Raw genomic sequence first — 26,388 nt, 5'->3', positions numbered from 1 at the left:
TTTTATGCTGCTTTATAGGCTACTTACACCCCAATATTCAGAGGGAAACATTGTACTTTTTGCTCTGCAGTATGTATTTCCCAGCTGTGGCTCCTACCGTTTCCATCAAGATGTCAGCATTAAACACGTGATCATTTTATTAAGTTATGTATTTTCATAGATTAAACTTTCCAGCAGTGTATGAAGCTGTTACAATTGGATCTGCATTTCTAAATCTGTAATTATATTACAAAAGCATATAGGAAACAGAAAACATGCTTTAAAGAAGCTCTTTGCATGCGGCCAGTTTAGAGAATGGCTTCCTTTACTTTTAACAGGCTACTTAAAGTAGGCTAATGTGCTCATATAGTTTTGAATTTCAAACGCAGGACTGTAATGGAATTTCTGTTATTGTAAAATAACATGATACATCGAGTCAAATTTCGATACTTCTTCTCCACGCGCGAACATAAGCTTTATTATCTTATTTGAACGTTAGATTTGACAGTTTCAGATTAAAATGACAAAATGTTCTGCACTACGTCACTTCACGTTCATTGTTTTATCACATGGGCTGAGATTAAAGTGATGAAAAATAGAATTACGTGCAAGTGGCCGCTCTTGTCTCTTCTCTCTCTAGTTCAAGTTATAACATAAATTATACAATTACTTCATTGACACAGCCGCTCATTCTCTGTATGAATTGCTACCGTAATAGAGTGCAGTGGAAACTAATTGACTTGACAAATACGTGTTTGTGAATGCCCTCCACGCAGGGCATGTGATGCAACTAATTTATTTCTCATCAAGCCAGATTTCTGACTTTGAATTTCATCCTCCGGTAATGGATTGGACACGGAGATTCAGTGTCGCTTCTAAAGAAAGGGCCGAGGTATGCATCATGACTTTCTCTGTTTTCCATTTGCTCCCTGTGTGTGTGTGTGTGTGTGTGTGTGTGTGTTTTCTTACTTGGCTCTAATATCCAATTTCAGTAAGATCAATGACACTCCCAAATCGTCACGTCGGTCGACGTAAAGACTTATAGTTTCTTCCTTTGAAGAGAAAGTCAGCAGGGCTCCAAATGCAAGAATACGCAAACAAATGTTAACTTTAAACTGCACATACAGCCTCGTGCTCACACTACCTACCACTAACACCCAAAACTGCTGAAAAACATTAACAAGCCCCACGTGTCGTCTTCTCTGCCTAAAGCCTTTCAAAGCCCCATTATGATCTATCTGTCATTTAATGATCGTTTCTGCCTGAGCCCTTAGGTTTATCAGTCTATCTGATCAGTCAGGTTTATTACAACTGTCAACTCAGTCAGAGACTAACTCACCTTTCCCCCCTCTCTCTTTGAGCCCTTGTTATGACAACCGGCATGCTAGTAACCATCTACCTGCAGATGATGACATCCTCCTTAGCAGGTGAAAGACCCCCGTTAGCGCTGCTTATTTTAAACCCAGCGTCCAGCCATTGTCCGCGCACGTTTTTGACACCAAAGTCGACATTTGAAGTGCGTTTTTTTTTTTTTCTCCCCAAAAGAGGCGAATGTTAATTGAAACCTACTTTACCCTGTGGGATATCTCTTCCCTGCGTAAATCAAGGTGAATGACAGGGACTCCAGTGGGCCCCCTGTCGGGCCACGTTATTGCTCCGTAGCCCGTAGGTGAGTGGGCTGAGACATGAAAGGGCTCATCAGGTGCTGGGGGTGCTTTTTTGCAAATTGAGTTTCGCACGAATCACTCGAAGGTTTCAGGGCTTTCCTTGCATGCCCTGAACGGAGGCAGAAAACAGCAGACTTTATTTTTCCAACTGCGCTGTCATCCACGGAATATTTCCCCATGCTCTTATATTTGATCTCAAACAGATATCTGCCAGTTTTGCTTTATACGGTACTTTGGTTATATATATATATGAGATAAAACCCCGGCCTGATTGATGTGAGTCAGCCATGTGTCTGGAAACAAAAAAATCAGTTAAATTGATGATTTAAATTTAAAATAGGCTAATTGTTTTTTGTTTGTTTGTTTGTTTTTTAAAGCTGGTGCAGAGGATCGACTTTTATGCCAACATGCTGAGGACGGAGTTGACTTTCTTAAGATGATGGACAGTGAAGTAAAACGAGCTTTTGTCTGATTTCAAAGCTCAAGAGCGGAACATTTGCTTCAGTGATTGATTGGAACTAAAGGATGCTGTGACCCACGACACTCAGCCTCTGAAAACAGAGACAAAACAGAGATAAAGCCCACGGCCGGAATCTATTCTTTTACAGGGGAGGAGACAATATTGATTATCAGACTTTTGGGGACGAAAATACACCCACTTCTCTTCTCTCGGTGGCGCAGAGCTAGACTGGCTTTACGGCCGCCCTGGCGTCGTATCCTGCTGGGGCGCACGTCCCCCTTCAGACTGCTCTCGGATGGCTGGTGCTCAGTCTGAAAACCACAATAAATTCCTTGAGGTGCACACACTTTAGCACCATTTGTGTCATATGTGAGGCCACAGGGTGGAAACAAATTAGGGGTCGTGTGTGATAGCATGCATTCAGCAGTTTGGAGATGATGGCTATTACGCGCAGACTAGTGCCAAAATCAGCAAGCGAGGAGTCTCAGTAATGTGTATCTTTATTGTCCTGTCTTGTGCGTAAAAATCGGCAAAGGCAGAAGTCATAGGTTTGCGCGGTACCGACTGTGTTGTTGTATGTGACCACAAGGCAGGTTTTATAATGAAGCTACAATTTAGAGCTGAGATGAAGCAAAAATTCAGTGGAAAGTGAAGCCGAAAAGAAAGAAAGTCATGTCAGGAACACTGATCTGTGAGCATATTATACGTGTGTGTAAGTAACTGGGCAAATATGAACAGCTTTGTTATTTATCACTGAATATGCTCGAGAAAACATGGCTCGAGGTTTTGTTGTTAATACGTCTATAGATTGAGTAGTTGGTTGTCAAAGAAGTAATATATTAAACAACTATATAATCTTCATGCAATACAATGAAAGTTCCGTTTTGTTTGGACTGGGATTCTTACTTTTGGTGTGTTTCATATATCACTTTTAAGGCTTAGTGCTGGTACAGTGTTGGACTGGGTGTTTTTTCTTCTTCTAATATTTCGTTTTTATTAATTTTTACATACATAAAGAAGTAATGCAATATGTCACAGGCAAAAGTTAGAAATTAATCTATGCCATGCACCTGCCATGGGCTAATTTATCGATTCCTTACTTAGTTGTTTTCTGAGCTAAGCACAAATTAATGCAGTAATTTACTGTAAAAAGCTCAGATCAGGGCCAAATGTGTGCGTCTGTAATAAAACGGCGTGTTGTTGACCCAACCACAATGTAAAGCGTTAACCAAATAATTACACCTCGTCTGCCCCAGTTTGTTGCTCCACTTTCCTCGCAGTATTTCATTCTTCATATTCGCACATTTTGGGACTTTTAGCAGTCTAAACAGCACATGCAGTGACTCTCAGGTCGCTCTTGATTTTTCTGAATCGACTCCCCTGTCCTGTCCGAGCTGGACTGTGACAGAGCCTCTGATAGGACCAAAGTTTTCAGCCTCAGCCAATCGTCGCTCCCCTCTGCGTACCGGGTGTACCCTCTTCGCCAATCAGAGCCGGGAGCGCTGACGGGGAGAGAGAAGAGCTCCCTACTTTTGACGGTCCGCTCTCACTTTGAACCGGTGTCACAACAACAATAACAACAATATTTTCCTCCTAGCTTCATCGTCTTTGGCAGCGACATTTCCAAGAGCCTCGACACTGGCGAATAAAACCGAGGAGACTGACAACCTAACGCTCACTAGCCTCCCAAAAAATCTTTATTTTTCTCCATTTTTGCCTTCACAATTTACTTCTCCGAGGGGTTGTGGCTGTCCGGGACACTGCTGCTTGGCTGTAGCCGGGGTGAGGCTAACCATAACCGGGGCTAACCGAGGCTAACACTGCTAGGAATCTTCCACACAGGAGAAAAAGACGATTTCAACATCGTCCCCCAGCTGCAACCTCGGTGTTGTAGCTGCAGCCTCCCCGTTAGGAGGACCGGAGTAGTGGAGGCATGACTGCGTTGGCGGGGTCAATACCCAGGATGATGCGACCCACGCTGGCTCAGAACTACCGCAGTGGTTTCCCTCTGGAAGGTAAAGCATCACTGCCAGGGGGGAGGCTGTAGCCCTGGAAGCTGACGGGAGATAGCCTATTTATATTGGTGCCAGTTTGTCAAAAGTCACTATAGCCTTAAACCTTCAGTGCAGTCTTGTCCCAAAACACTGGCTCACGGGCACACTTCGGCTGTAGGAGCTGAAAGTTTGAAATAATTACTTGACCGGTAGCTGAACTGACAAATGACATAAAGTATTCATTATGTTCGACACTAGTTTGGTCACGTAAGCTTATTTTTTTCCCCTCAAAATTCATTGTATAAAATTTAGCAACTATTAACAAACTTTTTGAAGGCTCTTTGTATCAGTTAGTTTCATTACTTAGCTAGGTTTTCGTCTAAAAATGTAGCAAGTAAAACTTTTGCTACTGTCAGCTATTCTGTACCAGTCAAATGTAAAATGTCGTTATTGGTGTGTTCAGGTGCATGTGGGAGCAGTAGGAACTTTAACTCTCCTTGTCGTGTTGTGTAGCTGTGATGAACATTTTATTTTTTATTTTTCCTCCTTCACATTCTGATTAAATAGTTTCTACTCCGCTGGGCCAAGGCCGAGTGAACCAGCTCGGAGGAGTTTTTATAAATGGCAGACCTTTGCCCAACCACATCCGACATAAAATCGTGGAGATGGCCCACCACGGCATCAGGCCGTGTGTCATCTCCAGACAGCTCCGGGTCTCCCACGGCTGCGTGTCCAAAATCCTGTGCCGGTACCAGGAGACGGGCTCCATCAGACCCGGGGCCATCGGTGGCAGCAAACCCAAGGTGTGTACAAGAGACGGTAGATCCGGGGCTCACGTACCAATACTGGCATTGACAAAATTATAGGATGTTAAAGATAACTTTGATATGAATTCATAAACTGAATGCTTAATTCTTAACAGAAATATAAAGTGTGCATTGTGCCCCGAGGGTGACAACAAAGTGAATTAACACTGCGACTCTTCTGACCTTTGAAGCAGGGAACAACGCCAGACGTAGAGAGGAGAATAGAAGAATACAAGCGGGAAAACCCGGGTATGTTTAGCTGGGAGATTCGGGATAAATTACTGAAGGATGGGATATGTGACCGCAACACCGTTCCTTCAGGTAAAAAAGGCAGAAATGAATGTATATGCACATTATGATTATTATGATTATTATTATTATTATTATTATTATTAGATTCCAACCGGATTTCACTTCAAGAACTCAACAGTTTTTCATAAAGCTCATTCGATTTTTTTTTTTACTACTACAAGAAAAACTAATTTTTTTATGTGCCTTAACTTTTAGAGTATTCCGACAATTTATAGTATTTAATTTATAGCGCTTTTTTATTTCACACAAATAGCCCATGTTTCGACCTATAATAATATAGTGTCATTTCATACTTTTCGAGTATCATTCTTTTGATTTTGATTTTAAAAACACACCTGTATGTGTTTGTAATTTTCCACTTTTTGAACGAACTTTTACAGTGAGCTCCATCAGTCGCAGCATGCGGAGTAAGTTCGGGGGGAAAGGCGACGATGAGGAGGATGAAGAGGAAATGGAGAAGAAAGAGTTGGAGGACAACGAGCGGAGGGCCAAGCACAGCATCGAGGGCATCTTGGGAGACAGATGTGAGTGAGCTGCTCCAGTTATCGTGGCTGATGTGGAAGAAAGTGGTTGGCACTTCACTTTGCGCTGGGGTTATCTTTTTCATATCAGGGACCTCACACACATTAGAGCCCAGCGGAGTCCTGGTTGATCAGATACCATCTCAGTGAGTCCATATGGAAGATTTTTTCATTTAGTATTCAATTGCTGAAATGCCTATTTAAACTGCACTTTGGGAAATATTAGTGTAAGGGTAGCATAGCCTGTTAAGGATATAACCTAACAGGCTATGTTTTCACATATCCTCAAGGCTGAATTGGGTATTTTCCAGTGAATTAAATTATCAAGGAACGCATTTTTTTTTGCGGGGAAATCGCGAGAAATCTGTGAAACTCTAGCCTCCTGTCTGCACACCTCCAAACCTGTTGATTACGTTTGAGCGGGGTGCAAAGGAGAATGGTTTTATTTAGTCGTATAACTAGCCTCCTTGTGAAGTTTTAGCATGCTGTAAAGTTGTTGGATGGGGGTGGAGAGTGCGTGTCGTCCTTTGTTAGGAATTCTTTATCGACCATATCTCTCCGGCTAATGCTTTTCCCATGAGGCCGTACCGTAAATCAAACAGCAGGTGTGTGTGTGTGCGTGTGTGTGTGTGGGTGTGGGTGTGTGTGCGTGTTCAGCAGTGGGTTGAAAGCAGTGTGGATGAAGAGCCGTGTCTCAGAAAGTCTGCATATGCTCATATTTTAAAAACTATTTGGTTCTTGTGGATAATCCTCCCGCAGGCAGCATTATAAACACTGTAATTAAGTGTAATAGACTAATGAATTATGGAAAAAGTTCTCTCACTTCTCGTGGCAGGCTGCTTATTTATAGTTTGGCTTTTTTTTTTTTTTGTACGACCAATACATTTTTATGAGAGTTTCGAACAGCAGCGTCCACTGTAAAAGCTGACCACCTTCACACGCTAGTCTAATGTGTCTCACATTCATTTTGTTTCATAAAATAGGTAAAAACGAATCATTTAGGTGACTTAGGTAAATTGCTTTCAGTACATTTTAAAATTTCTTTTTTTCCCCCCATTTTCTGGACGAATAGACTGACATACCCACGTTTTGATTGTGATTTTCGGGGAAGATAAGTGCAATTGTGTCATTACATCAGGAAGTTTAATCCTATTAAATAAAATATGCTTCTTGGTAACAAATACTTCATAATTTTTACATTTTTACAGTGCAGGCATGAGACCATTTTTCCTTTTTCTTAGTGAGAACTGTGTAAAATGGCACTGGATGTGTGTCGGGCTGATAAATAAAACATGCCAAACATTTTCTTCACTTCCCTCGTTGCAGCTCCACACACAGTAGCCTAATTGGAGATTTGTGAGCGGTTATGGGCACATTATTCAATATCTATATTAGGTGTAATTAGTCTGTTCTGAATGTAATTACTGAACTTTTTGCCTACGTCATTAGAGGGGAAACCCGCCACGCTTGGCTGCTCGTTTAATCTGACACTTTACATATTATCACAGCTTCCATCATGGAAAACGTCTTCTCCCTAAAGTCTCCATGAAAGCCGTCGCGCCGGTGAGGTTGTGTGTGTAGAAACCAAACTTAACCCGATGAAATATGGGCCAATTTAAATGTTTTTTTTTTCACCCTCGAAAATGTCATTACATTTTTCAGTCAGTCTAACAAGGCTCAGTGTGTGACAGCGATAATGAAATGGGGCAGGCTAATTCCAGGGAGAAACACCGTAGGTGATGATAGCTCTGACAGTTCAGTCTAAATCGCGGGCGGTATTGTAAAATGTAGACATGCCTATTAAATATCTCAAGTTTTAACACTTAATAAACTTGTCACTGAAGCTAATTATCTAACACCGTCCACCTCTGGCACCGGAGACTAAAAGGTCCCCAGAATGAGTTGTTGAAATATGTCTTCAACAGTTTTCATCCTTTCTCTCTCCGCTGTTTAAAACGGTGTAAGCAGCAGAATGTCAACATTTAACCCTCCATTTCCTTGTTAGCACTTCTCGAGCAGTGAAGTCGGGGAGGAGAGATAAAGGACTGTAGTCCGAGGAGACAAAATGTCCCCCAGATGAGTTGATCAAACATTTGTTCAACGGTCCCCAGCTCCTCACAAAGACACGCCTCGCGCGCACAACGGGACGCTCAGGGATGAACTTGGGAGACAAAGGCGCGAGAGTCTATTTGGGGCTCACGCTTGGGCTGCGCGCGGACAAAGGGCCAGCTTGGAAACAGCTTTGGCCGCCGCTAAAGAAGAAGGCAACCTGTTTATAATTCAGTCCGAGAAAAAAGGAGGGGAGAGGAGAGCTCCGCCACAGAAAAGCCCGACAAAACACACTATGAGGCCGCAATGAAGGATGAATTATTCAGGGAGCGCTCTGGCACGGTTTAGAGGGCCCGTTCACCGAGAGAAAATGGCCGTTTTCACCTACAAAATGTTTCCTTTTGGGGTCGGCTAAAGCGGCCGACTGCCATTCAGAATGACAATTGAGGTCTCTGAAATCCACTCACGAATTGCCCAGGGATGCGTGCTCGCCCCCATAGCATGCGTACACGCGGCTGCACACGTGTACGCGCACAAATACGCATTAAATACTTGCCCTGGAGTTAAGACGTTGCCAGTTTCAAAGTAACGAACTGTGGGAAGCAATGTGTTGACGGAGGCCATATTTAACGAGAGTGCGCATACATGTTTGAGAGGAAGGAAAAGTACAACACTGTCGAGTGTGTGAGAATAATTTCAAGCTGTCAGAGCAGGCTATAATTTAGATCTCTGCCGGCTCTTTCTGTAGGCCTAAGTTAAATATAACATTTTGCGGAGTTTATTTGTTTTTTTCTGACGTCGGTGAATTTTAAATAACTTTTTACGCCGTCCCGCTGCATTTGTCATTTCAATGTGAAGTAGAAAAGGCAACATTGTTCGAATCAGCAGCTTTTGATGAAGCCTAATTGCTGCGTGTCATAATATTCAGACTGTAATTGGTCGACAAAACAAAGTGGTCTTCTCCGCCATTAAGGATGACGCTAATGATACTGAGATGTCTCCGGCCCAAAACTCATGATCTCTTATTGATTCTTTGATGGGTCCCGGCCCTGGCCCCTCGAACATTAATAATGTCCGCTAAATGATGTCGATATTGTGCTATGTCACATTTAATGACAGAGGGAGTGTATTAAAAAGTGTTTTTGGTGAATGGGGACCAATGTTCTCCCCGGAGAGCCCCGGTCTGGCCTGGAGCGCAGCTTCACAATGGGGACCCCGGCCACCCGTCCGTGCGCAGCGCAGTGCACAACCCCTGAAAACTCACCCCCTCACCGCTCCTCCCCCCTTCTCCGCCACTTGCTCCCCAAATCTCTTCAAGCAGATTAAATCGACTCTTTTATTTCATCTCACTTTCATCTGGAGAGCAACACCGCCCCTCTCCCTCTGTTTCCTACTCGTTCTCTGTGTCTCTCTCAGCCTTCGGCGCACAGCTCGGCTCATATCTGCGCTGCATCCTCCGGAGCGCACAAAGGAAAGTCAGTCCACTTCCATAAAGTTTCTAATGAAGTTCTTTAGGAAGCTTTTGCGGTTTAATTATAAATATATTTTGTAACAATTTCAAAATGTCATGCCTAGAAACGGAACGCAGTAACTTTATCAGTGTCAAATCCTATTTTTATTTTTTTTAATCTTTTTATTAAATTTAATTAGTTATGATGGCAACCGCGTTTATTCGTATACTCGTAAAGCCGTCTGCTCTGGAACAACACATATTTGTTTAATTTTATATACTTTTCAGTGCAAGATATCTTTAGTTAATTTATACTATCAGCAAATGAAATAAACTACCAACGTAACACATTTAATACCTTAGAAGATGAATAACAGAAATATGCAAACCAAAATTTTAAGCCCGTTTTTTTTTTTCAATTAGCTCTTGGGCACATTTCTGATTCACATAAGTTTTTTGAATGTTGGCTTTAAAGCATTAATACTTAATCATATAATCGTTATAGTATATAAAGGTGAGTGTTTATAGGTTTTACAAAAAGGCAGTGTGTCATATGCACACAGCCTGTTGCTCAATTAAATAAGTATTGAATGGCAGTAATTAAAATGCACCCTAAAGTCTTATTTTTTTTCATATACATTTTGACCTCCAGAAAATACAAGCTAAAACAGAAATAAATTCATACTCAAAAATCTCCAACCCCCCTCCCTTTTTTTCCTCCTTTTCAATCCTTATATATTTGGCAGTAAGTTTGGCCCTGCAGGCCTGTTGCTGGGCTGTACCAAGCTCTCAGCCTCATAGTAATTAACCCTGGAGAGAAAGTTAATGATTAAAACAGTCCCCGCCTCCTCCCTCCTCCCGCTTCACATTTTCACAGTGTATCTTTTAGAGTCCGTACTTCGTTAGGTGAAATTAGCCAGATAATACAGAGGAGCCTTGTTGAGGGCCGATACATTTCCATTTAGGCCAGCCCTGCACGTGCACACACACGCACGCACGCACGCACGCACGCACGCACGCACGCACACACACACACACACACACACACACACACATTCCACTCTGCAATGCAAACAGTCAAAGGGATAACTTTATTTGGTGAAAGGGGATCCTGGAAAGGGCTAATTGAATAAGCCCGGGATCTTTGAAAAACCTCTACCATGGTGAGCGCAGTCATCATGTCATAATTAGGTTTATTGAGGCGCATTCCTTCAATCTGCCTCCATTCCCCCGGGCTCATTGTATCCAGGGCCCAGGCCAATGGCCGGGGGACAAAAGGGGACCGTGAGCAGACAATACATGAAAGAACCATAAAGATTTAGCTGGCTTTGTCACAGAAACGGAGTAGGACTTTGTTTGTGTAAATAATGCAAGTGAATAAAGAACTTGCGTTCCTCTGCCACTTGGGGTGAACGATGGCGTGCTGCAAATGCAATATGTGGGCACACACTGGATCAGTGCCAGGGCAGAGGAGAGGAGGAGGAGAGGAAAAGGGAGGATTGAGGGAGGAGGAATGATAGGAAGAGGAGAAGGAGCAGAGGTGGAGGCAAAGAACGGGTGGAGAACACAGGCTGTGCAGTTTGTGTGTGATGATGGTGCTCACATTAACTTTTGTACATCAGCCATTATCTTAAGAGCACTGACACTTATGTACTCAGACTTAAAAGTGCTTACTGATGAAAACATGTCGTCCTTTTTCCATTGATCTTTTCCCACATTATTAAATATTTTTGCACAGTAAATGATTGCTCACATATGCAATTTTGCCTTGTATTCTGATGGTGGCGTTTAAAAGCAGTGCTCTGATGAACTAGTCAGCACAGTTAACTATTTTTTTTGATACACAGAATGAACTATACATCATATTCAATTTGAATGATTTCAGCAGGTTGTAAAGCTAAAAAGCTTAGTCAATTAATTGATTAGTCAACTGGCAGAAAACTAGTTTGGTAATGGATTCCTCGTGTGGGACATTTTAAAAGCAAAAATACCCCAAATGTTCTGGTTTTAGCTTCTCATATGTGTCTCATTTTTTTTTTGGTGCTTGTGTCTGTTCATAACTTTGGGTTTAAAACAAGACAAGTGATGACAGCGTGGACTTTTTAAACTGACCCCCCACCCCCCCGTAACATTTTCTGCAATCAACGATTGCTTGAATAATCGAGAAAATAATCAGCAGATTAGTTGACATTGAAAATAATATTTTCCAGTTAATCAGTTTCTGTTTCTGTCTCACCAAATCTGACAAAGACAGGGCCAATAAGTTCCCGATGGATCTTATAATAGCTATTGGCTATTACTGGCCTGAGCCAAGTGTCTGGTGAAGAGGGCTCTGTGTGTCGGCTGAAAGAATGAATGTGTCACTCAGTGAGTCCCTGGGCACGAGGGCAAAAGGGGGCACGAGGGCCAAGTGGCGAGCACCAAATCACTCTCCTCTACCCCGGGGCTCTCTCTGTCTCTCCGTTCGTCTCTCCTCATCCCGCACTCCTCCCTCTCTCGTGAGTTTTTTCTAATAAGCCCATGCATGATGACTATTCAAGCATGAAAACATAGTTATCTGCAAATGAATGGCTGCTCTATGCTTCATTAAAGCCTCTTTTTCCTCTCACACTCTTATTGTGACCCTCTGATATCAATTCAAAGGGCAATTAATGAATGCACACCAACTTTGAAGTCAGGGTGATTTCGGAGAGGGAGGGGGCTTGTGCGTGTGTGTGTGTATGTGCATGTGTGTGCAGGGTGGAGGGGGCAGGGGGTATTTGGGGTATTCCCCCTTCAAGACCCGTTGTAGCGCCCCAGCCTTCACCCGTGATGGACTAGCCACATTGAGCTGAGAGTGAGAGAGCCCCAAAGACGGTTTGAAGGGAGTGAAAGAGTGAAAAGGCCCAGCGAAGGTCAAGTAGAATGGCTCGCCTTAGAATAAGGCCCCTCTTTATCTGCTGCAAGTATGCACTATAGGCACAACAGCTGGGGGGAAAGAGGGGGAGAGATTGATTTTTAATGTGCATGAGTGTGTTTGTGTGTGTGTTTCTGAGAAAGTGAGTAAGAATGTGAGTGTTTTCCTCTCATGCATCCGTCTGTTTGATTCTGAGCATGGTTGTTTTTAATGTGTGTCTGTGTGTGTGTGTGTGTGTGTGTGTGTACCGGGGTTAGGGTTGAGTGTCAAAGTTTGCAGAGGCCAGCCAGAGGCCAGTAAATGCACCATCTTTACCGCTGACGGGGGACAGGCAGCTGTCAATCAGCTGACTGATCAAGCCTGACTTTCATTCAAAGCTTTGTTAACTAATTAGTCCAGAAGCTTTTGTGTCATGTCAGGAAAGAGGCTTAAAATGTGTGTTTATGCTGTTGTCATGCCATGTGGGAATATCTTTTCTCATAACCGATGTGCACCGTCTCAAACACGAAGGCATCGGGCAGACACAGAATTGCGGTTTTTGATAGATTTGTGTTTGTTCACACATGGTCATATTGGTCTTTGAGCTTTAGAGCATGCACTAACAATGCAGTGTTCCAAAAAAAAAGAAGAAAAGTAATCAATTTTGTACAGGTTTTTGAATGAGTGTACCTCTCCGTAGAACTTGATCACAGGTATTACAGGTACTGCAAAACCAGTAGTTCCTTAGTAATATTTAACTTACTTACTGAAAGTTGAGGTAAAAAGTAGGAAACTAAGATCTGCCCTCATCCAACGCAAATTCACCCTTTTACAGTACATTACTGCTATTCTAAACGTATCTTATTTTTCTTGCATGTTTGCATCACATTTTGAGAAATTAAATTGCACTGGATCAAATCCCTTACTTTTGTAAAGTTACTAGAAGGAACGTCCAGTTCTTGTAGATTCTGCCAGCCCCATTGGACAAAAGATGATCATGGTTAAATATAACTATAATACATGAATAAATAAAAAAACTTTGTGTCAGTGTCGTACTGTGACACCAGACTGAAGAGAATCTCTTTTCCTCAGGCTGTCAGACTCCTCAAGTCAAACTCAGCACGCCACCATATAAAATAGTTTGCATTTTACGATTTGTCCAACCTGGTGACAGGCATTAAGAATAACTGTAATAATAATAATACAGAAATAGCCAATCTTTTCTCTGACGGTATTGCTTGGTTGTGCAGCTCATATAGAGGCATCAGTATTAAATTGAGACGGTTTCATAATCAGTTGAAAATTCCTGTAGTACATTTAAAGGGCAAGTACCTGACATACAGCTTCAGTTGTTCATGATTATGGACTCTTTTTGTGTTGTTGAATCATTGTGTGTATTCACATGTAAGATGTGTCAGTAGGGGCATCCTGACAGAGGAGGTCACAAAGATGAAACTGTCAAACATACTCTTTTTAAACTGCAAAAACTGAGAGTGTCAGCTAACCTGCTCACAGCTCACCTCCTTGTTGGACTCCAACATGTTCCCCACTGACTTTAGTTATGAGTCATTTTCAGAGTTAAAAGACAGAGAAGAACTGCAGGGTCACAAGGCCACGGAGGGTCACTCTCCCCCAGCGCTACACAGGAAACAGGGTTAGAAACACATTTAGCTACAAATGACAGGTAACCATTTCCTCATACTCCCCCCCCATACATCCTCAACAGCGTCAGACTCCTTCATACTTTGGTCCTGCCATTTTTTGCAGCATAACAAGGCTGTGATTGATAACATCATTGCTCGCATAATTTTTTTTGTGTGTGTGTGTAATCACAATCTCATGCTAAAACACCCACAACAACCACACACACGCTGTGGCACACTCTCATTTACAGGGCAGCTGTGAAGGTTGAAACTCCTCCTTAGCAAGTCAAGTGAGTTCGCCCTCCAGACCCCCTCCCGCACACACACTCGCACATACACCATCTTTTTCCTAGCCCAGCAGAAAGAGTCACAGATGGGTCCATAAGCTGTCAGTAAAGCCATTATCCGGCCCAGCATCTGCCTGTCTTGACTTCTATATACTGTTTAATGCAGTCGGCCAGTCACTTAGTCCTCTGGCTCCTGAATGGGAGCAGCATGGTCGGCCCGCCCAAATAAATGCTGCGTTTGTCTCCTCTGCCTTTTGTTTTGTGTTTTTCGAGCTGGGTAGGTGGAGAGAAGGGGGGGAACGTGTCAGAGGCTCAATTTAGCCTCACTATTAACCAAAGCCCCAGAAGAGTTACTGGGATGTCCAAGGAGGGGTGTAAATAGTCCACATATGGTCAGTCAATTCCCCCTCGTCCCGAAATCCAAGTTTGACACATCCCCTTTCACTCCCTCTCTATCTGTCCCCCACATACATGCTCAATGCATACTGTCTCATGTCTCAGTGGACATATATTAAGCCTTTGTGTCCCCAAATGACTGCCCCCCCCAAACCCCCTCCTAAAAAAATCAGCAATGCCGAAGTCTTTCCAACAGTCTGTTTCAGCTAAATCCTCTATTCTCCTCCTTCTTCTCCTCTTTCGTTTTTCTCTGCCCTGGAATGGCGCTGCACGGTGGGATCCATTTTGGGCTTTCTTGGCTCCAGAGAAGTTGTTTTGGCCTGGAGTCCCGTGCACTGTGCGCCTCTCAGGGCTTCAGTTTGGTTAAATTAAACAGTTTTCTTTTCTCCTCTAACCCCTTCCACCCACCCCCCTTTCCAACTGCTCCTCTCTTATTTTGCGGCTTAATGCTCCTCGGCTCCCGGGCGATCTTGCCGAGGCGGCTTTTCCTACTCAGATAATTTTACCCTTTTAAGGCTCATATTTTCTCGTATTTCGATGAACTGACAAGAGTCAATACCATGCCTGCAAACCCCCGCTCTTCTGAGCTGAGGTGGAGCAAAAGTTTACAGAGAGAAGTTAAGTGTTTACAGGGGCTATAAATACAGCGCTTTAAGATATAGCATATGTATACGGTCAGGGAGCGATATGACCGTTAGAGTGGATAATTTGATTGGCCAAGGCTATTTGACGGTGCCAAATCGATGTGATCAGATCTTAGGGATAGTGAGGCGATGACGGCAAATGGGGCACTCTGAAACCACAGATTTACAAGGTTGGAAAAGATCCGGGCAGAGGGGGAAAGGTCTCAACCTCTTCTCTCCGCACCCCCTCTCTTACTCTTAGAATACAGGCGCTGATGGTGAATTATATTTTATTGTTCCAAAGATCATTTTGGAAAGTTTTGTCCGTGTGTGTTTGTGCGTGACCACACTTTAGCGGCATGTTCATTTGTAACGGGGGAGTACTGTTAATGCACGCTGAAGTGGAGAGGCCTCAGGGCTGACAAGCGCGATTAACATAAAATGCCTAAAATGCATGTAGAACCAGGGAAAGCCCAGCGCCATGGACATGTGTGTACAAGGTCATGTGCTCGGAGTCTTTGTGTGTGTGTGTGTGTGCCTATGAGCTCCTGAGCCAAGCTGTGGGGAGTAGTGAGCTTGAGGGGTAAATGGGTGGCTGCCCTCCGTCTTGGCACAAGTTTGCCACCAAAACACCCTTTACGCCCCAGGTGTCACCCCATGAATCTTCATCACCTGCCACTTTAATTTGCATTACATTATATTTTAGGATTTAGCTTTACGTGTGCAGCAGTAGAAAAAACTTTGCTGTGTTCTTAACACACACACACACACACACACACACACACAGAGTGGGACCATAGTCATTGCAGGCCACAATAGAAATGGTCCTCTTTTCTGATAATTGCTCAATAATGCTTTTAATTAGAAACAGTTTTTGTTGACATTCCTATAAAATCAAGTCAGTGTGTTATAATTGCGGTGATCTTCTTAAAAACAATTTCTGAAAACATGAAGTTTCTGAAAATGATTAAAAGATATTGAATGCAAATGGACAGAAGTATTATAAACATCTTGTATTTAGCAGAAGATTTTTCTTTTATGTATAAAGTGCCCAATGGTACCCAAAAGTATTGTGTTTAAATCTTACTTTTTACTTGCTGTCAGCCATATGAGTACTTATCGAGCAAATAAGTATTTGCTATTAAATGTATTTAAGTTTGAGAAGAAGTAAAAATATATTATACATATTTATATTGCTGTATATACTGTATATTCTGTGTTGATCTAGTATCAGTACTGGCTGATTATCTGATCTGCTATTCAGCATTTTTCTGATTATGCTGCTAAAGTGATCAAATAATTGAACTGGGTTAAAAATTCAACAACTGCCTAAAAAAATGTTGTGGAGGAAAACTATAACGTAGCAGAAAATGTGAATACCCAGGTGATTAAAAAGTAGTACAATTATACTTAAGTACAGTACTTTACTTAAACACACTAAGTTACAAGTTAAATTTCATCACTGTTCATTATAAATTATGCCAATTTTCAACTTTCAGCCCTTCATAGTAAACTATTAATTTCAAGTCACATGCCTGATGGTTGGTTTTTTACGTTTTTAGAGGGTTCATAATGATTGTTGGATTGTTGTATAACTAGGAACTGAAACAACATTTTTAAAAAAGGAAGGAAAGAGACAGAGTGTACGAGAGTAACGTATAGAGAGAAGAGGGGGGAAATCGTGGGGGCGGGGGGCGAACTTCCTTTCAACTCAACTAGTGTCCATGTATTGAAGAGAGCCCACAAACTACGCTTCTACCAACAATAACAACAACACAGATGCCCAGACAGACTATCCCCTTGGGTACATTTACATCGGCAACAACAGCCCCTGTTGCCCCTCTCACCCCCTCAGGTGCTCTTACAGTTCCCTCAGGATGAAGGGGGTGGTTTTCTTTTTTGGGGGGGTTAGGGGGCTAGAATGCCCCTGGCTGTGTCCCCATCCACCCCATCCCCCCAAGCCCTCTGCAGAGCCTCTTTATGTCCCCCCTCCAGCTCCCCCATGGGGCAGGTGACAGCCCTCCACTGTGAAGGGCCGAGGGAGCCATGACGGATTCCACAGATGGAGCGTGGAAATCGCCGGCAAAGACCTCAGCTCTGTGGAGCAACAAAGAACCCGAGAGTCACAGAGAGAAATATGGGTGGAAAAGAGAGAGATGGGGAGAAGCGAGACAAAGAGAGAGGGTGAGAAGGAGGGAGAACGAGAGAGAGAGAGAGAAGAGGGTGGAGAAGGTGGTGCTTGTTTAAGGAGGGTGGCGTGCCGGAGTGCAAAGAGTTGTTTGTTGGGGCGACTTAAGAGTTTGGGAGTGTTTGAAGTGAAAAATGTGCAGGTCTGGCATTTTTTTCCATATTCTAGTAGCCATTTTAATCAGCTAGTGTTTTACCTGTCAGCTGGACGATGTTCAGTCGAGTACATTTGCTCTCTTGTTATCAGATGTTGCACTGACCCAGCTTCCCCTCATCGTTATCATTTCGTCCCATCGTCTTATCTTGTTGTATCTTATCATCAAGTGATGTAGCAGTCCAACGAAGTGAAGTGAAACAAATGAGCCTGTCTGAGCCCTCTGTAAAGGATCTGATTGTATCGTGACTAGGCTCCCAAGACTTCAGAGGTGCCACTCTGTCGCTTCTTTTGAAACCCCGGTAGCAGTCATAACCGATAGGTAATTCCAAAGTGATTAAGGATTTTCCCGGCAGCCTCAGCTTTCCCAGGGCCCAAATCCCTGTGAAATGCTGAGGAACGTGCATGCTGCTCAAGTTGGGGGGGAGCGAAAAAGCATTCCTAGCAGCCCTCCTCCATGCAGGAGCTGGAGGGGGAGGCTACAAAAGGCCTCATCTCTTGTTTTTCAGCCATCCTGTCCAAAACTCCAGAGCCCCACACCCCAAATTCCTTCCCTACCAAGTCCTCTAACCGAGCTAGTCACGAGAAATGTTGGTGAAGTTGTTGCAATGTCATAAACCGTGTTGACAGCAAAAAGTGGCTAAGCACAATGGCTGACTGGAGTTTGTAACACGGAGGCCATTTTTTCCCCCTTCTTTTCTGTGCATCGAGTTCAGGAGATATGCACCCATTAGTGTTACAGCCTAGCTATTGTTTTCTATTAAAATGCTGAACTCACACACAGGTTGATTCAGAGCCAGCAATCTATAAGTGCAAAACTGCAATATATTCAGCAGAGGCTTAAGGCAATGTCTCCATTTCTCTCGCTCCCCCTTTGAAAATATTTTACTTATTGCCTCCCTCATGCTTGAATGTTTCTTTACCAATTTGCTCCTAATGCATGTTAAGTTGACTCCCACTGCTATTGGTGTTGCCCAGAGAAAATCGCCAAAGGGGGAGAGAGGATCAGTTTCACATGAGGGGCCCTGAGCTATTTGGACTCTCTTGTATTTTATTGTTGCATCTGAGGGGGAACTAATACAGTGTTGCACACAAAACTTCCCCTATGCTGAGGGGGAATTAATTAAGTGTGGCACAAAAAGCAGGCGCACTGGCCCTTGTGAACTTAGAAGAGAGCCAATAGAGTGTTTGAAGTCGTGAGTTAAAAACCAAGCTGTTGGCTTATAGAACATCGTTCACAATAGCTTTAATACTGATCCGAGACAAAGATGAAATGTAGAAACACAAAAGCTGTCAGGAGATATAATATCACCGCAGCTCGGTCAGGCTGAAGAACACACTTGTTGACAAATCAAAAATAGGCAGCAACTTGTAATTATTTTCACTGATGGTTAATCTCTTGATTATTTTATGATTTAATTGATTCATATATAAAAAGTCAGAAAATGGCAACAAATTATCAGTATTTTCAGTGTTTCCTAAAGCCTAAGATGATGTCCTCAAATGTCTTGCTTTGTTCACAAACCAAAAATATTTTGTCATAGATTACAGAAACCAGAAATCTGGAGAAGAACCTGGAATCTGAGAATTTTGACCTTTTTTCCCCCTTAGAAAATGCTTAAACCAACCACAGGATTGACAAAACAGTTGATGATTTATTTAATAGTTGACAACTAATAGATCAGTCGATTAATTAAAATATATATGTTATATGTTTTCAATTAGTCTGAAAACTTTGTCTCTTCAATTAATTGATTCATGCTGAAATAACGATTCAAATATTTAATACATTTTAATCAAAGTTCATTTAAATTGATCAAGCAGAAAAGCCACATATTCTCATTATAGCTTCTCAAATGTGAGTATTTGCAGTTTTTCTCAGATTTATATAATTGGAATAGTAATGAATCTGGGCTGCGCACTGTTGATCAGAGAAAACAAGCAATTTGAAGACGTCACCTTTGAGTCTAAGAGCATTTCAATGACAAAACAGTTGATAGAAAAATGTATTGATGTTGAAAATAGTTAATTAAAGCCATTAACTATAAATGCAATAGTTTAAATGGACGTTTTACTCTGAAGGTTTATTTTGTGTGTGTCAGGACAGCATTTCAGTCATTAGTCATTCTCTCATGTCACAATAATATAAGCTTGACAATAGGCTTGAATTAATTGGGTTTACATGACTTAAAACTGTTGAATTATGATATTACATTTTTATTGTAAATTGGTTCTGAACATATGTTTATGCTCCATTTAGGCTGGATTTGATGACTTATATTATCTCACGACTTAATGCTGACTCACTATCGGATTATCAAACATATACTGTAGCTGCTACAGAAACCGCCCGGTCTGAACTGTGAGTTCATACTTGAGCGAAGAGACAGAGAGAGTGGACACGTCTGTCCTTCATCCAGGCAACCGCTCCTGTCCACACACGCAGGCATGCAGGCACACACACACACACACACACAGGCACACACACACACACGCAGGCATGCAGGCACACACACACACACACACACACACACACACACACACACTCAAAGAATGGCCCCTGGATCCAAATTAGCCTTTTGTGTGGCTTTTAGTCCATCAGTCCCCCTGTGGTGCCCTGGGAATCCTGTCCAGTGGGATTATTCATCAGGCTCAGAATATTCCTTCTGAATGGAGGTCTGTTTGGCCACAAGGCCGTGAGGAAGACTGACACCTGATGGTGCGATTGTATGTGGGAGTGTGTAAAGAACAATGAAGACAATGCCAACCTTCTACAAGTGGTCATGTCAAAACTATAAGTAAATAAATGATGAAGAAGAGAAAAGTTGACATTTTGCTTTTCTGCTAATTATCCATGTGATGTTACAGCCACTGCTCTATAAGATCAGCATGTTTACTCTTCAACAAGGTTTCAGAATTATAGTCACCTTAGATTTCAGCTGAGGCTGAAATTAAGTTGAATGTGTGTGCGTTAAACATTTCAAGAAGGAAAACATCAACTTTTGCCCAATTTAAATCCCGACTGTTTTCTTATTTTTCTTTCTCATGCATTTGAACAGCGAGTCACTCAGATGAGGGTTCGGATGTGGAGTCAGAGCCTGATCTGCCTCTCAAGAGGAAGCAGCGGCGCAGTCGGACCACCTTCACAGCAGAGCAGCTGGAGGAGCTGGAGAGGGCCTTTGAGAGGACCCACTACCCCGACATCTACACCCGGGAGGAGCTCGCCCAGAGGGCCAAACTCACCGAGGCCAGGGTTCAGGTACGACAGGGCACATTCACATGCTGTATATCCACTGTCAATATGTACAAAATGTCAACCTTTTAAGACCTGAAGAGAGATAAAAGCACATTTAAGCTTGTTAAACTGGAATTCATATGAAGGATGGGTTTCATAAGAAGAAGGCTTTACCCTTCAGAGAACCATGAAATTCCTCAACAGAAGTTAAAACATGAAAATGTTTACAAGACTGCACCAACACCGCACTCACACATTCACTTCTGTCTGACCTAACACACAGACACGCACTTGATGTTCTTAATATGAACATCCTGCTCACACACACACACTCACACACACAAACACACTTTCAGACCTTAACCCTGTGGCTTTATGCACTCTCTGACCATTTAAAAGCAACCTGCTGATCCCTGTTTGCTCCATACAATAGCACTCCTCATCCTCAGTCCCTGGGGCCCAATCTGAACTTTCCTATTTCTGATCTATAGTCCAGTAAATTCTCCTCCGCTGGCTCCATATGGGAAGTGTAAGCAGGCCCGGCATGAGCCACGTCCATATGGACACGGCATGTCACTCACACACTCAGTGCAACCAGCCGTGATACACGTCTAACCACACACACACACACACACACACACACACACACACACACACACACACGCACGCACACACACACACACACACAATACCTATTGTCAATACCTGCAGCATATACAATGGAATTTCTACCTCTAGAAATTCAATAAAAACACTAGTGTATGATCTGAAACACATAACATACATTGATCAAATGCTGTCATCATTGTCCTTCTAGGTTTGGTTCAGCAACAGGCGGGCGAGGTGGAGGAAGCAAGCAGGAGCCAATCAACTGATGGCATTTAATCACTTGATCCCAGGGGGTTTCCCACCTTCAGCCATGTCCAGCATTCCCCCCTACCAGCTCTCTGACAGCACCTACCCCCCCTCATCTATAGCACAAGGTGAGAAATGATGCACAGTGGTTGATAGTTCACAAGTGAAGAAATACAATGTAGCAAATGCACTTTCAGTTGAAACTATTCATGCTGTGGGCATTAGGTCTGTTACTGGTGCAAATAATACAGTGAAAGAAGGCTTTGTTTTCATATTGATTACATAGCAATTTTAATTTAGTTTGATTCAAAAATGTATTTGTTGTAAAAATAATGTTCACGTAAAGCATTTTGTGCACCTTTTAAATTTATTTTGAAACTAATAATAAAACATTGTAAAAATACTAATTTAGCAGAAGTAATGCCTCTCATTGCATCATTGAGAGTCTGTCAATTATGGAAGTTAAAGTCACTGGGCTCCACAGTTTTGCTTTGAGTTACGTACAAATTCAGCAAAGTAATGAAAGCTACCGCTTAGCAGCCACATTTTGCAACTTTTAACTGATTATCTGACAAGTGTGTGAACTGTTCCTGCGATGCCTTTGGCAGTGTCGGAGCCCCCCAGCACAGTGCACCGGCCCCAGCCTCTCCCTCCCTCCTCGGGCCACCAAGCCTCCGGCGGTGGAGGGCAGGGAGACGGAGGCTCCCCCTACTGCCTCGCCTCCGGACGCCACTCCTTCTCAGGCTACTCGGACAGCTTTGTGAGCCCCGGTGGACCGGCCAATCCCATGAACCCCTCTATAGGAAACGGACTGTCTCCGCAGGTGAGACTACATCCTTAAATACAGTATGTGTATTTGAGCTGCTCAAGTTCAGACATGTAGCTCAGTCAATAAAGCAGCAGGCTGTACTGCAAAAAAAAAACTGTTGTTGTTTAACTTGTATCAATAACAGTTTGAACATTCAAGAGGAAAATGTGACTTTATTCTGTGAAAATTCCACTATTCCTAAAATTAATCATTCTTGAGCATTCCCTTTTAAATGAAAAAAGTCATACTGGATTAATTTGTTCTAAGAAAAACAAAAAAGGTAATACTAGTCAAAAGGTTATAGTGTGTCTGCAGTGTGTATTAATTTGACAGGAGCAAGACTTGTGTGTTTGACACTGTACATGCCTCAAGAGAGTAAGATTGTTTTACTTGCATGAAAAATCCTCATAACATACCACACCTGAGCTGCTGGGCAGAATTAGACTTGAACATGATTTCAAAGAGTTGAACCCAGTTGAGATACGCCTGATTTACCCTGTCAGACACACAGCTTCACACAATACATCAAGAGCTTTAAAAAACCAAACACCCTTTCAAGTATTCAAGTAATATTTCACCCAGGTGTGGAGCACATAAATGCACCAATTCATCCACTCGTCTACTATACACCATAAACTTTACGCTCTACATTTCTCTGCAGTACTACACACTGCGTACATTTACTGTTGGAGGAGAAAATAAGATGACTCTGGAAGGACAATTGAGTGTGTGACAAATGAGAAGTGAAAAGACAATTACAGCCAATTATCCAGGCATGAAGTCCCAAAGTCTCTGCACCTAGGCAGAGGGTATAGCAGAGGAGACAGAGGAGTCGGAGGCCTTAAGAGGCAGAAAATGAGATTTCAGCCCAGCACAGTCTGACTCCTCAGAGAACAGGCCACAGCAGTGTGAGGATCCTCGCACCAATACACACATGCTCACAGGTCCACATAATTACAAGGGCACACACACCCACACCCACACGCGCGCTCACACACACACACACAGTGTAGATAATTGATCAACTCCATGACATTTTGAGGATCAGTTAAGGATTTTGCAACATCTTTTACACAGATATGACATGACATGGTTGAGCAGCATGGCTAAACCAACTTTTCAACCTTCTGTTCAGATTGGAAGATTGATTACTGCATTTTTTTATTATTATTTCAAACACAGCAGCTATACAGGGAGCAAGGAGACACAAATAAATTCATACTATTTATTTTCATCTTTGCTCATCTTTGAGAGAGAAAGAGAGATGAAGAGAGTTTAAATGTACTTATTATAAGTATCAATAGTACAGTAAAAGAAAATTAAACATATATTTGCATATATGTATATACTGTATGATATATGCATACATAGCCAATTTTCAGATAAGGTGTTTGGCATTTTAATCATTGTAGGAATAAGTGTTTCTTATGCGATTCCAAATGAAATACATTTATCTTAAAATGTCCTACTTTGGCTCTGATGTAGCATGTCATCTCCAAAAACAATTAAATGAAAATAATGTATTGGATTGGACATTCTCAAGTACCTCAAAATTTACAGTACAGTCCTAGAGTAAATGTACTTGGTTACATTCCATCACTGACAATAAATGTGTGGAGTCTCTGTCCTTATGTATTTACTTTTACACTCTCGTCAAGGGTCATACATGCTTTCAGACGGACACAGATACACTGCAGCGCACATAAAATGTGAACAAACCGAAAAGAGGTAGCTGGACACAGCATCCTCATGGTCCTGTATGTGTGCACATAAACTGCTACATATGCCATGTTATGCTATAGCCTCAAGGGAAGCGTCTCGTGATTGCATTCTCAAAATGTTTGTCTCCGCATTCCTCCATGTGAAAGCAAAGGTTCTAATTTATTTGTATACATTTCATACAGCGGGGAAGGAATGTCCCGTCTCAGATGTTCCCGACATTCTTCCCTGCTCACTCCTGGATGTTCCGTTTTAGGCCGCTGGCAACCGCAGATATGGATCCGATATGAAACACCCTGAATGGGCCAGCCAGCAGCCATGCCATGAGGCAGGGAGAGGCTTAGAAGAGAGGGATGATGGGTAAAGGTTTGGTTTAACAGAGAAAGACCAAAAGATAAAATCACCACATTAGAATCCATCAGTTTATAGAGCATGTATCCCTGCCCCCTGTGGATGGTTTAAGCCAAAGCATGTCCTCACTCTATTTCTGTTTAAACCAAACCCTCCAAACGCCAGTTAATTTTTTAGGAAAATGTTACCGGGTATGGGAGGAAACACAACTCCCCTTCTTCAAATCAACATGGACTCCTCCATTCTCCTCCCCTACTTGGGAAATGATTTAAGCAGGACCATGTGTGTGTGTAGATGTAGAATAATATGTCACTTAGAGGGCCAAAAGGACCCAAAGAGCAGCATACCTGCTTCTTATTAGGACGACTGGAGGAGCCTTGAGGCCTTCACTCTGTTGAGAAGGAGGTGGGATATGATACATTTAGAGGTAGCAGGTTCAGTTAGAGCTACTTTCATAAGTGATAAAGCCAGTTGCAATTTCTTATTAACGGTTTACCGAGCACTTTGATGATGGACAGGTAAATCCAGTGAGTGTTGAAAGGGAGGTCGGCGGTATCAAGTCTGTTTTGAAACCAGTTGAAACACTTTGCCCGACGGCTCTTTTCCGTCCTTTGCTGGCCGAGGAGTATTCCCTCAAATTTGATTATCTGGTTGCTAATAAAGACCAGGTCAAGAGCAAACGGATTTCTCAGACTGCAAATCTATTCCGAAAGCTGAACAGAGCCGAGCTCACACAGACCTTTCTTCTGTGTTATCTTTGTCGGCATATCTTTCTCGGAGATAAGTTGTTATCTTGTGCCATGGGTTGTTGGAGCGGTGTCAAAAAGGAATTTTAGAATAAGTGGAGCCGAGGATCTGAGACAAATTGCTTAATTCTTCCTCTCTGTTGCTATCTTTGTCTGGGATGGGCTTGCTGGAAGCCTTTTGATGTCCGCGACAGGGGGATTTCCTGTATGTGTCTGAGAGTATGTGTTTGTCTCAGTGTCTGTGTTGATACACATTACACACACGCTCAAAGTTGAAGATATTTAATGTATTAAAAAGCTGTCTCAGAATCTAAAAACACAACAGAAAACAGTCATTCGGTCTTTTACACAGTCTTATTCATAAAAAAATCTGGCAATTTCTTGCTTGCTAGGTGCTCCAATCACTTTTATTATAAATAGTCTGCACTGCAATGGTGAAATTCAGTTTGTTTTTCATTATTCCAATAATCATGTCTACATGAGCAAACAAATAAAAGGTTAACTGCTTTAGCAACTGTGACAATACCACAAGTTATTCCATCAATACAGGCACTTACAGCGCCTTGACAGAATACGAAATACACCAGAAACTAGTTTAACTTCTAACTCTTTCCGTCTTCTTTCTGTCCGATCAGGTGATGGGCCTGCTGAACCCAGGCGGCGTGCCACATCAGCCCCAAAGCGACTACGCCATCTCCCCTCTGACAGGCGGCCTCGAGCCCCCTGCAGGCATGGCGGCCAGCTGCAGCCAGCGCATGGATCACATCAAGGGCCTGGAGGGTCTCACCAGCGTTCCCTCCATGTCGGCTCTGCCCTCCCTGCCCAGCTCCCAGTCCTACTGCACCCCCTCCTACAGCTCCCCGGGCTACACTGTCGACCACGTGGCATCCTACCAGTACGGCCAGTACGGACAAAGTAAGGTCAATAGACTTCATCTTTTTATTCTCACCTTTTACTTACAGACACAGCAAAATGAACAAATTCAAACAAACAACATATGTAATAATATCATCTCTGCCTACATACTTGACTTATAAGTTAAAAATTATTGAGAACTTTTGCAGTGCAGTTAACAAAAAACAGTAAACACCAGCAGCAAAAGGAGTTAAAGCAATGACTTTAGGAGGAATCATTAATGTAAACACAAAAAAAAAAAACATTTTACATCATAGCAAGCATATGTTAATTTATGTTTTATGAATCATTATCAAATAGCAGGTTAAAGTTATCCTTCAGTATTCTTTATTATAAAGCCTCTGACAGTAAAGTCT

The 26,388-nt window shown here is 42.5% G+C and overlaps 1 protein-coding gene across 6 annotated transcripts in view; it reads left to right on the top strand.

Moving 5' to 3' along the window:
* The first annotated feature begins 3,643 nt into the window (after positions 1 to 3,643).
* Positions 3,644 to 26,388, top strand: part of pax3b (paired box 3b) — a 28,615-nt gene continuing 5,870 nt past the window's right edge. Inside the window, exons 1-8 of one of the 6 annotated variants that reach the window (XM_030396415.1) lie at positions 3,644 to 4,121; positions 4,668 to 4,903; positions 5,101 to 5,155; positions 5,599 to 5,742; positions 20,463 to 20,662; positions 21,456 to 21,621; positions 22,102 to 22,316; positions 25,753 to 26,032. In XM_030396415.1, the coding sequence (XP_030252275.1) occupies positions 4,040 to 4,121; positions 4,668 to 4,903; positions 5,101 to 5,155; positions 5,599 to 5,742; positions 20,463 to 20,662; positions 21,456 to 21,621; positions 22,102 to 22,316; positions 25,753 to 26,032 (1,378 nt within the window). In that variant the 5' untranslated portion in view covers positions 3,644 to 4,039. Of the gene's footprint in view, positions 4,122 to 4,667; positions 4,904 to 5,097; positions 5,228 to 5,598; positions 5,743 to 20,462; positions 20,663 to 21,455; positions 21,622 to 22,101; positions 22,317 to 25,752; positions 26,038 to 26,388 lie in introns of all 6 variants that reach the window. The other 5 variants (XM_030396388.1, XM_030396407.1, XM_030396425.1 and 2 more) reach the window with 5 other exon arrangements.

The sequence above is a fragment of the Sparus aurata genome, chromosome 2 (genome assembly GCF_900880675.1).
Source record: "Sparus aurata chromosome 2, fSpaAur1.1, whole genome shotgun sequence".
Taxonomy (NCBI): domain Eukaryota; kingdom Metazoa; phylum Chordata; class Actinopteri; order Spariformes; family Sparidae; genus Sparus; species Sparus aurata.
Note: the sequence above shows the minus strand (reverse complement) of the source record. Positions and strands in the feature narration are given on the sequence as shown.